General features: G+C 31.3%; 1 protein-coding gene across 1 annotated transcript; it reads right to left on the bottom strand.

The window, feature by feature from the left end:
• Positions 1–600: 600 nt before the first annotated feature.
• Positions 601–11,757, bottom strand: LOC132731422 (guanidinobutyrase-like). Its single transcript, XM_060717607.1, has 7 exons — positions 11,544–11,757; positions 5,485–5,610; positions 4,890–5,074; positions 3,445–3,645; positions 1,906–2,050; positions 1,474–1,568; positions 601–706 (listed from the first exon to the last, which is right to left on the bottom strand). The coding sequence occupies exons 1-7, from the start codon at positions 11,719–11,721 to the stop codon at positions 602–604; spliced, it is 1,035 nt and encodes a 344-aa protein (XP_060573590.1). The 5' UTR covers positions 11,722–11,757; the 3' UTR covers position 601.
• Between the last annotated feature and the right edge of the window lie 699 nt (positions 11,758–12,456).

Raw genomic sequence — 12,456 nt, 5'->3', positions numbered from 1 at the left:
AAAAATATCAAAATTATCTTATGTACTCAAATCACCCTAAAATGACATTTGTTAAAGTGTCATCATAAATTTCTGTTTAAATTCTATATATTTTGGGTTTGAAGCGTAAATATATCTATATATGTTGAACGAAATTTAGACGCCGACAGAATCATCACCGAGTATTTTTAAAAATAGTCAAGTGACATGAACAAACCCTGGAAGTAAGAATAACAGATATTGTGGGTAGTGTATGATGAAACAAACCTATTCCATTCATTTGACATGCTCTTAAACGTCCAGAATTAACTGTGAAATCTTAACGCTCTAATCTGACCCACGTGGGTCAAGTTAGGAAACCACCATTTTATTTTTATAAGGAGAAAAGTTTTGTTCCTGTGACTGCCTAGTGTATTAATTTTTGAGGACAATCACAGAATTATGAATGAAAATTCAAAACGAAGAAATGTAAATTTTGCCTGTGTCTCCCTTGTATATATCTAATGTTATTCTGCTCAATGTATTATAAAATAGGTTGTCTTCACCTAATGTGTCTAGATTGACATTAACGTGTGTCCAACAACTTTACATGACATTTAAAGCATTAAAGATGGTGTAATCATTACTTCAGATCGTACTTAACTTTTGGTAAAATACACAACATTTCAAATAGAAGATTAGCTCCAGTAAGTGCTGTTGTACCCTGGAAATCATAAGGTGGTGATACCTATAAATAGAAAATAAATGAATAATACAAATTATTATATATGTTATAAACAGAGACATTTTACATCATATGACTAACATTATGTGTAAGCATAGTATACAAACATTATTGAACTAACTAAGAGGATGTCTGTTCTGCTTTAAAATAATGTATATGAGAGAGGTTACCTGTAATGTCAATAGCAAAGAGGTAGCTATATATCATGTTCTTTTGCACATGACATGCATTATTTTATATGGTTCGGTTGTAATACGTCTGTTATCCATCCAATTTCGTATTTGCAAAGTACAAATTGTTTTCTTACAATTAACTTGGTCATAACTTAAAAATGCACAATTTGATTTTGATAGTATTTATCATGACCTTACTATTATATACAATAGTGTAGAGTTTATTTTACAGTTTTACCAATCACTTTGACAATACAACTCAAACAGACTTCAATGACATCTAGTAAGCCTAATTCTCCTATCCATGCAAATGCACACTCATGCCAAGTTTTATTGCAATTGTACCAACTAGTTCCTCAATCAAATATCATTTTTTTAAACTTTACTTTAAAGGTATCAACATATTTTACTGACATTTACAAATATTTCATACACATGGTCTACACATATTGTCTTCAACATATTTGCATTATGCTATAGCATAAGTGGCATGTCTGTTGTTTCATTGGTACACCATGGAACATGGTCTATCATTATTTTTTCATAAAATAGTTATTGACGCTATTATAAAACTTTTTGTGTTTAAAGTGTTTGTACCTCTACAAGGTCACCTCCTATGATGTTGAGTCCCTTACATCCTCTAATTATTTCCAGTCCTTGAATTGATGTAAGACCGCCAATCTCTGGAGTGCCTTAACAATAAAAACAAAAACTTCTAACTTTATCTTATAAATTTGATATACAGTCAAATATTTAACAAAGATCGATAAGGTGAAAGTGTAACAAGACCTGACACAAAACGTTCAAAGGTAGTGCTGAATAGTATGGTAAAAGCAAAGTAGATAAATGGGAATATAATTTTGCAAAAATGTTTGGCATATAAACTTTCACTTGAAAAACAAGTCGTTTTACATTGAAATAAATACCCTTTTTTAAGTAAATAAGGGAAGCTAAAGCGGGAAGTTATTAAAGTATCGGGCAATATATTCTAATTTTCATGGACACATTTCCTGATTTTGTTATATTTACCTGTTCCAGGAGCAAAGGAAGGATCTAGAGCATCAATATCAAAGGAAATATACACAGGATGATTCCCCATCATATCTCTAACTTCCTCCATCAGACCTGTCAGTGATTTGTGCCAACATTCGTGACTTTGTACTATCTTAAAACCCTGAAAAAATGGTTTGCATTTTAATATAATATGTTCTATAAATTGAACCCACCATTCTTAATGTATATAAAAACAAAACTAAGAAGAAGGTAAATAAAGGTTGGTGTTTCTTTTTTCAAAATAATGACAAGCAACTACCAACACGATTAGTGGCAAACTGGCAGTTAATCAATCGAAAACCAATGTGTAAAAAGTAAAAGTAGTTATTTCATCTGAGGTGTGTTGAAATAAGAGCCTATAAACCAAACATTTCTACCAAAAAAATCAATCCATTTTATGCTTATGCAACAAATGCACATGTGTTTTCATGAAGAGAACGGCATAGTTTAGAATGAGTTTGATTGACATGTAATAACTACGAGTATAACGCATACCTTGAAAAAATGTACATCATAAATCTATTTAAAAGACCCTGATCATATATATATATAGGTTTGTGAAAAATATTTGCATCTACAAAATACCTTTCAAAAACACTGGATCCAAAGAAGGATACAAGAACGTGGAAAAAAACAATAAACAATATTTTCTCCAAATTTATATATATATATGTGTGTGTTATATATGTCTGTCTTTCTTTGGTTTTTCTTGCACATATAAAAAAAGCATTGCATTGATAAAATTTCATATTATTATAATTTGACCATTCAAATACTAAAAAAAAAACTGTTAAATAAAAACTTCCGCCAGTTAGATTACATTTAGTTATCCACACCTTTCATTTCCTTATACCCGTTTACAACGATCAACAAGATAAACTTACGGCGCGTGCACCTGGCTAGACGGGCAGATAAGATAGCGTTAATTAATTTCCGTTTGCTTGCCCTGTCCATATGCCAATGTAATTAATGCCAATGAACTATGTAACATTATGTACTTGATTTTTAAAGTACTTTTGTTTAAAGTTTTCCTTGTGATGAACAAAAAAGGCCAAAGAATTGTTTAAAAAGATATCTTAACATCCTTAGAAGACATGTAGCGATATCAAAACTCTGCATAATTTTTTTCATCTGACTTCCAGAGTCGTGAAAGGTAATGACAAACAGAACTAATGACATATTGGATTTTTAAAAATTAGTCCAATGTATAGCCCAATGTTCATTTGTACCAAATTTGGTACTTTTCACATTTTCTGAGGTATTTTTCTAACTATAATAACAGTTCTGGTTCTAATCCAAGACCGATTTCAAAAACATTTAAGATACTGCGGGAACAGTGAAAGGATTTTCGTTCATGGTGTTCTGGTACACCGCTGATATTTTAGTAACATTTTTTTCTAGCTTCTCCAATTTTCATAGCCTCACAGTTAACTAGATACAATAACCCTAGCTGTCATACCTGCATATACAATAATACTGTTTTTGTTAACATAACTAAATAATCCATGTACACACCTGTTGTTTACCCCAGTCATAATCAGTGAGGTGATAATTGCTACCTCTCAGACCAATTTGTATAACTTTATTACCCACAAGACATCCCTCTTCAAAAGCTCTCCTAAATGGCGTGCCATGAGCTATCTTTTCTCCCAACATCTCATCGTTCGTATCCGAGTGAGCGTCAACATGAACCAGTCCAACAGGCCCGTACTTCTCCTATAGAGAAATAATTTCAACTTGATAAACTTATACTGAGAAAATGCATGACTCATAATTTTGAGCACATTCTCAATAGTAGATCAGTCATAATAAAGATCCACAATATTTCAAAAGGCCATAGACTTGAAAGAAATCTATGATTACTTATATTCGATAGTTGATAGTGCACATGTCAAATCTGCAAAATTTTGTTACATAATACTTCAGACTTGAAAGACCGTGGTTTATTTTCAAACAACATTATCAGTTGATATCTGTATGGTTCAACGCTCAGATGTTCGTTAAACAAGAGTCGGAATAATTATTCAAACAAACTGCATCAAAATTAATATCTTTTTAAATAAGTTTTCTCTGGCCATTCAAATGTTTCAAATATTCTACAAATAATAATGATATTTAACCTAGATTAATATATACAGTGTTAAATGATAGTTGTATCTTCTTTACATCAAAAGTATCTGTCATTATCTATTCTTAGATATTGTCATTGTTATAAAGCTTATTTTAATTGATGCAAGGTCATGTTATACTGTTATAGGTCAAATATTATCATGACTTATTAACTAAGATAAGATAAAGTAGTTTTATTCAAATATGCAGGTCAGCAAATCACTATATATACATTATATTATCCCAGCACAAATGTTTATTTATGACTGAAATGGTATTAGGAATGCATAGACATAACTTCATAAAATCTCAATATCAACTGCATGAATAAAATTGAAATTGCTGTTACATTCATTGTAAGTCCAATAACATTAATGACAAATTCACACGTAAATTTATACGATAATACATAAGATAAAAAGCTTGTCACTTTATTGAGTTACCTTGTAGGTTAACTAATATTTAAATCAACTCAATTGAAAGAAGAGCATTTGAAATATTAAATTCTATTTACAAAATGTATTCAAAAAATCCAAACAAGAGCTGTCAGTTTCACTCTGCTTTGTCAAAGGGAAAAAATGCACGAAACCGGAACTTTCAAACTATTCAACCGGGTTATCTGCAATTTCGAAAATAGGTCCCATTTTTTGAAAGTTACTATCTTTGATAGTTTTAAAACAATGTACCCTTAAATCAAAAAGTTAGCCAATAAGGGTGTCATAAAACAGCTATATGAATTGCTTAGTGAGATAAAAGATGTAACACACTGAATAAAAAGATAAGACTTTGCTTTATTTGTTTTCGAAATGATCTTTTATCAATAACTTTAATTATTGAGATTTTCATGTTACCTTAATGGCTTGAAGAATAGGATATGTTAACGTATGATCTCCACCCATTGCCAATGTAATACACCCATTCCTAATTAGATTACAAAAATGTTTGCGAATATCCTCACAAGCTTTCGGCAGATTGTAAAGATTCAAGTTAACATCACCAACATCAGCTACTTGCATCGAGTCAAATGGACAAGCACCTGCAACATTATAATTGTATGAATAATTGGGAGTATTTTCTTAACGTAAATAATGTCATTATATAACATAATGTCATAAATTATTGTAGAAATAATGGTCAACAAAATATAACAATATATTTGTTTAGGACAGAGGTCACTTTTAACTTAATCCCAAATACAGCTGGTAAACTTTAATGGCAAAACGTGTTATACATTCTTGAATATCGGAAATGATAGTTATTAAATTCAGTCAAGTTCAATAATTTGTCCTAACATTCAGTCCAGAATTGAGGCCATTGTGCCTTTTTGTTGTTGAATAAAAACAATGGTAATGAATCAATTTACAATATGTAAAATTTCACTGCAAATTTTCTTTGTCTAAAAATAAGATGTTATAATTTATAATTGTGTAGAAGTATAACACTCACCTGTGGCAATATTGACCTTTCTTATTAGAGAAGACTCACAGCGAATCTGTCGCGGACCATACCGCGTACCTGACCTGTTTGACGTACCAATATCTAATGGTACACCCACAAAACATGCATCAAGACCTGAATAATAAATAAAAATGAAAAACACAAGGACATTTCTTTTTTACCCTTTTTTATATACCGTTTTTCTTTTTCTTTTTAAGAAACATAAAAACACAATTTTAATAAAATGTAATGTTAAGAATTAGCTTCTTCATCAATAAGTATTCATTTACATCTGTTAATCAACGTCTATGTAATGGTAAGAGGCTAATTGCAATTACGATTTAAAGCGACATAGGACTGTGCTCACAACACATGTGTGTTAAATCCCGTTATTCAAGGTTTCAAAACTGTTCCATTAATCTGACCTTGGACGTGTATGTGTGGCCTTGACCTGGGCTGCAGGGACCTGTGTTTTAACTGTGACACTCAAGCTCGCACTGGTTTAGGCGCACACCACTGTGTCTTTTGGCGATGAACATTTGTATCTAGTATAACTATAATGGACATTTGATCATCTCTTGGCCTTGCGAAAATTGACTTTGATTATGCTGGTAACCCTAGGTCTCATATTTGTGAACATGTGTGATATAATCCTTCAATTAAAACCTACAAAGTTGTCCACTACATAGTGTATTGAGTAATACTAAAATGCGTTCATGCATGACCCATAAAACCTCATTCACATCAGCCGCACGAAATTTGGTTCGTACGATTTGTAGAGAAATCTATGCCGTAGAAAGATCGCAGGCAATTTCGCAGTCTTTCCAGACATATATGTTATTTAATATCATTTGATTACGGCCACGGTAGCCGCAAACCTGCCGTCCTCGCAAGGCAAACGCAAAACATTTTTACATGGGAACCTCTAGAAATCGTGAGTATGTCGTACGATTGTCTTACGACGTCTTAAGACGTCCAAAATCTGTCAAGTTTTCAAGTTTTAATTGATATCTCAAGGCCCAACTGGGCATGTGAGAAAACAACAATATAACAAATGTTTACAAAACAAAGTAAAGTGATACATAATTGAAATGGCAATTTTATGAACATAATTATGTACATAAAAAAAGAGAACAAAATAGAATTAAAAAAAATAGAATAAAAATATAACATATTTATACTTAACAATTTAGAATCGGAGAATGAGATCAAAATGAAAAAAAAATATTGCTAGATTGAATAAAACATTTTTGCTTTCACTATTCATTAAATTTGAAAAATTAATAATGTTAGGTCTATGAAAAAATGAATTGTCTAAATATGTCTTTCTCAGGTGTTGAAAATAGGAACAGTGAAATAAATAATGAAATTCATCACCTAACAAATTATCAGAACGTAAACAGCACACTCTTAGACTTCTATCCAAATTAAAAAATCTACCTGTTTCAATTGGCATTTTGTGGTTCATACATCTAAATTTGAAAAACGCTATTGCTAAATCTGATGGTAAAATGTTAAAGTATTTTTCAAAACCAAATTGAGTTTTAAAAATTCTATAATTCAGACATTTACTGGATTCATGAATAGAAGATTGCCAATCTTGAATAAACTGATCCTTAATTCTAGCAGAAATAATTTTCTTAAAATGTGGGACAGAACTAACTGTTTGAAAAATCCAATAACTTGACAGACCGAGAGAATCTAAAGAAGTATGCACAAATTTCAACCAAGGAAAATCAACATCAAAATCAGAATAAAGTTTCTTTGACATGCAATACAGCATAGAACAAATTTTATCTTTTTTATCATTAATCAGTTTGCCCCAATAGTTCAGAACTCTTGACTTAATTTGCAAAGACAAAGGCAATATTCCTAGCTCGCCATAAATCATACATGATGGGGTAGATTGCTTCAGTCCGAAAATTAATTTAATAAATTTCAATTGGAAACGATCAATTATTTGTACATTTTCTACTCCCCAGACCTCGGATCCATATAAAATAATAGGAGCCACCATTGCATCAAATAAACTCAATTGTATATCAAATGGTAAAGAAAGTTTCCGAGACTTTGTTAACACAGAAAACATAGCTTTTCGAGCTTGATCAATCAGTTTTTTTCTTGTGCCTAAAAATTTTCCGTTAAATGAAAACTGAACCCCAAGATAATCAAAACAATCTACAATCTCAAGTATGTTACCCTCAAATTCTAGAGGATTAATATTATTCCACCCCCTTTTACTTTTACAGAACACAACAATTTTTGTTTTGGCAGTGTTTACCTTTAAACCCCAAGTATTACAGTAATCAGACATTGCATTTAATGCTTTTTGTAACTCATTAGGACTTTCAGCTAAAATAACTGTATCGTCAGCATAGAGCAACATAAACAATTTAAGATAAACTTCAAAATCATCTGTGCTTAAAGTGTTACTAACACTGTTAGACAGGAAATTTAAACCTTCAAATCTTTGAGACAGGAACGAGTTCAAGTCATTTAAAAACAAAGAGAATAAAACTGGGGATAAATTTTCTCCTTGTCGGACGCCAGCCAGACTTGAGAAAAAGTCAGAAAATTGGTCACTGACTCTAACACAGGACTTAATATTTTCATACATATTGTGTATTATCTTAAAACATTTACCATCTATATTTGAACTTAATAACTTGTTCCATAAAGCAAGTCTATTTACAGAATCAAAGGCTTTTCTATAATCAATAAAAGCACAAAATAGTTTTCTTTTGTTAGCCAAGTACAAATCTATTAAACATTTAAGTGAAAAAATATGATCAACTGTACTGTATTTCTTTCTAAACCCGGCTTGCTCTTCACAAAGAATATTATCAGATTCTAAAAATTTATTCAACCGACTATTCACAACAGATGTAAATAATTTACCAAAACAGCTCAAAATTGTTATTCCCCTGTAATTGTCAGGATCATTAATATCACCTTTATTCTTGTATAAAGGAAGAATTACCCCTTTACTCCAAATTTCAGGGAAGAAACCTGAATCAAAAATAATATTAAATAGTTTGCAAACAACTGGTAACATTGAACAGGGCAAATTCTTAAGATATTCATTTAAGATATTATCCATTGGTGATGCAGATTTGTTGTTCTTTAAAGCCTTTAAAACTGACTGAATTTCATTAACTGTAAATGGTAAATTTAATTCCTCATTATAGCTGCTTATCTTATCAATGTCTACCTCGTTAAAATTTTCTTCATTATGAAAGTCTACATTATTTAGATCCTTAAAATGATCATAAAAAACCTCGCATGAAATTTTATTTATCACAGTTTTTCTTTCACTGGAGTACTTATTAAGAAGATTCCAGTAAGATTTGGGATCACTGTTTTTAAGACCTTTAATTTTGTTTACAATGCAGGTATTAAACTCTTTAAATGTTTTGTTAATTTCCGTCTTATATTGTTTGCTTCTCCTCTGCATATCTTCAAAATTTTCTAAAGATCTGTTTACTCTATACTTATTTTTTGCTAAAAAATAACCATTCCTAGCATTTCTACAACTCTGATCAAACCAAGGCTTGTCTGAACATGCTGGCTTCTTAACCTTACTTTTTTTATCTTTTAAAGGATAACTATTCTTGATCAAATTACAGTTTTGAGCTGCAGAAAAAATCACATCTGAAACTTTTTCTGTAAGATGATTTATTTTACGCTGATCAAAAACATTCAATTGAGTAGAGTCATCTAGTTCTTTCATAAGATCTGATACTAGATTGTCATCAAATTTACTAATAAAATCTGCTCTGGCCTTATTGTCCCACAATGCTTTGTGGATTACACTATCAGATTGATAACCATCATTACCCTTGTTTTCATCATCATCCTCTGCCTGAACCTCACAAGAATAACAAAGTTCTAAAACACAGTGAACATCAGACAATAAAGGATCAAATTCTTTAACATCAAAGAAGGTTATTCTTGGAAATAAACTACCAGATAATAAAACATAGTCAATAACACTATCATATATAGTTGTGGTTTTACCTATGTAAGCATCAGCACCACACCTTCCATTGGCCAGGTATAAGCCTACCAATTTACAAAGTTCCAAAAGCCTACGACCAAAGTTGTCAGGACGATGATTATCACAAGTAAAACGTGATGTTGTAAAGCCAAGTTCATTAAGCTGATTCGTACCAGCAATATTATAGGTAGCATGATCAAAGTTCAAATTTGCAATGTAACTATCTACTTCCTGAAAATCACTCAGTCTGCCAGTTTTTGCATTGAAGTCACCCAACAAGCAAAATGTGCAATCATGATATTTCCCAGAGAAATCAAGTAAAACGTTCTCTAAATCATCAAAAAGACTTAATGTACTATACTTAGAACTCTCCGGTGGTAAATAAATCACCCCAAAAATACAATTGTCATTATTGAATTTGAACCAAATAAAGTTTTCATTACAGTGTTCAAGCATCTGAAAATGTTTCGCAAATATAACTTTGATAAACATACCAACACCTCCAGATTTACGTTTACATTTTTCCCTATTTAAACTCTTAAAAGTATACCCGTGTACATAGGGCACATCAAATTCATCAAGCTTTGTCTCAGCAAAGCAGCAAATATCATATTGTTTTATAAAATAATCAAATTCTGGTAATAACAACTTAGAAGTTAAACCATTTACATTTATAAACGATAAACTAATAATATTTCGGTTTTTTGGCACACAGTAAGTATGCTCATTCAAAACATGAATATCAAGTGCATCAACATTTTCATTATTAAGAAAAGAATTAAAAAGCAATGTATCATCATTAGAAACATTAGATGAGATATCCTTTAAATAGGGTAAGTTCATGTTTATAGCAACAGAAGATCCGTTGTTGACATTGTTTACATCATCAAGAATAGTTTCTGAAGTTTGAAGTTCTGAACAAAAAATCGCAGAAATAATTAGCATGTTGAGAAATCAGTCTGCGACGTTCCGGCAACTTTGCGACCTCAAAGAATCCCTACGAATGTCTTGCGGCTCCCGCACGAAACACAGCGATTTTTGTCAAAATGTGTTCGTACGGCTGCCGTAGGGCTAATGAGATAGAGGCTTAAGCAAACCTTTTCAAGAAATCATTCATAAAAACATGCTAACATGGTTTATTTAAGATCTTATAAAACGGTTGGTGACAGCGTAACTGAAAACAATGGACGACATATAGCTGAGGAAGAAAACATCTAAGCATAATAGTTTGTGAGCATAAACAAAACGAACGAAATATTAGCTCCTAGATTTAATCATATATTAGTTTGATTGGCACCTCCGATATCGAGGATTGTATATCGATACATTGGATATAAGACGCGTATTTTGCACGTGAAAACTATTTAGTGGTGTTCAACCTCTAAATGACTGGTCGTCCGTCGATTATGAGATTGCCGATAAAATAATAAAAAACTTTATATTGCTATCATTTTGTGATAATAACTTGAATTATTTGCGAGGGAAAATCACTTTTGATTATTTAGAATAAATCGTAGGAGTATTTATTCGAAATTCATCAAGTTACCTTTTATAATTTAAATGTCCTTCAATCATTATAATTATTTCTTTATAAATCATATATATCTTTTCATGCTTTTCACAAAATAACCCTCAAATCTGCCTTTTAACAACAATATTTAATAAATAAAATATTTTCTTGGACATGATATTATATACAAATTAACGGATGATCGAATCCTCGTTTGATAACGTACGTACTTTCATAACATTCTGTACTACTTTTTATTTTATCTTTAAACATTCTTTTCTACAGATATATTTCAACATCAAGAGTCGATTTAATTCATCGTTTACCTATCTCTATGTGCATTTATGCGTGGACTTGAATTAAAGTACGTGATTTAGGATATAGTACATGCACTTAACCACATCTTATTTTATCTATTTCTATTTTATTTCCGTATGTATGATTTACTACACAATATAAATATCTAAAACTTAACACTTTTCTCCTACTTCTCGGCGTCTCCGATTATCCGTTGCTCCAAAAAATCTGGTTACACTTTAATATACAGCTATTTAATATTACCTTCAGTATCGGTTTGAACTGGTAGTCTCATCATGGAAGCGATGCCACCGGCCCGCGGCATTTCATGGCCTGACAAAGGTTCATTGTACACTTTCCCGACGCATGCGGTTGTTGAAAAATCCAAACACCGCTGCACTTGTTTTCTGAAAAAGACCTTCCTGGTGAAAGACGACAACATTGTATTTGAGAATAGAAGTGTCACGTGGATGATAAAGATAACGGTATTTTGGTAGGCTGACCACTGCTAAATTATTGAATAATCTGTAACATGATTATGCATATACATGCTGCATTATTGTTTTATTTTCATAAATTTGTATATTTTTCATTAACCCCGTAAGCCAGACACTGCCCAAGCCTTATTTTTAAACATTTTTCAATTTTTATAAACGTTACATCGACCCAATATGAATGTGCTACGTACGTTGACTTTAAGTTAAAAAATACATATTCACTGCTCAAGACTATATGTTGTTTTTATTATTATTATTATTATTATTATTGTTATTGTTGTTGTTGTTGTTGTTGTTGTTGTTGTTGTTGTTGTTGTTGTTGTTGTTGTTGTTGTTGTTGTTGTTGTTGTTGTTGCTGCTGCTGCTGCTGCTGCTGTTGTTGTTGTTGTTGTTGTATTATGGATCTATCTACACAGAGCGTGCACGTGTAATATATAACACAGACACGTGTTGTTTTATGACCACTGGATGTTTCAAGTGTATGAGTGGCGGGAAGATTATTGACATGCGCATAGCAGTATTAGAAAGTATTAAGATAAAACAAGTACAATTATTATTATTATTATTATTATCATCATTATTAATAATAATAATAATAGTAATAATAATAATAAATAGGCCTACACTTTGTTTTCTAGATTTCAAGATTTTATTCAATACTGTCATGGTTCATAAGAACA

This window comes from Ruditapes philippinarum, unplaced genomic scaffold, assembly GCF_026571515.1.
Source record: "Ruditapes philippinarum isolate M1 unplaced genomic scaffold, ASM2657151v2 ctg1973_1_1_1_1, whole genome shotgun sequence".
Classification (NCBI taxonomy): Eukaryota; Metazoa; Mollusca; class Bivalvia; order Venerida; family Veneridae; genus Ruditapes; species Ruditapes philippinarum.
This window is presented reverse-complemented; position numbering and strand designations above follow the sequence as displayed.

Bases quoted from the DNA above. Each gene is read 5' to 3' on its own strand.
- LOC132731422 (XM_060717607.1), bottom strand. From the start codon at position 11,721: ATGTTGTCGTCTTTCACCAGGAAGGTCTTTTTCAGAAAACAAGTGCAG. The intron at 5,075-5,484 runs GTGAGTGTTATA...ATAATGTTGCAG, and splicing joins AAAGGTCAATATTGCCACAG to GTGCTTGTCCATTTGACTCG. The intron at 3,646-4,889 runs GTAACATGAAAA...ATTTCTCTATAG, and splicing joins CTATTCTTCAAGCCATTAAG to GAGAAGTACGGGCCTGTTGG.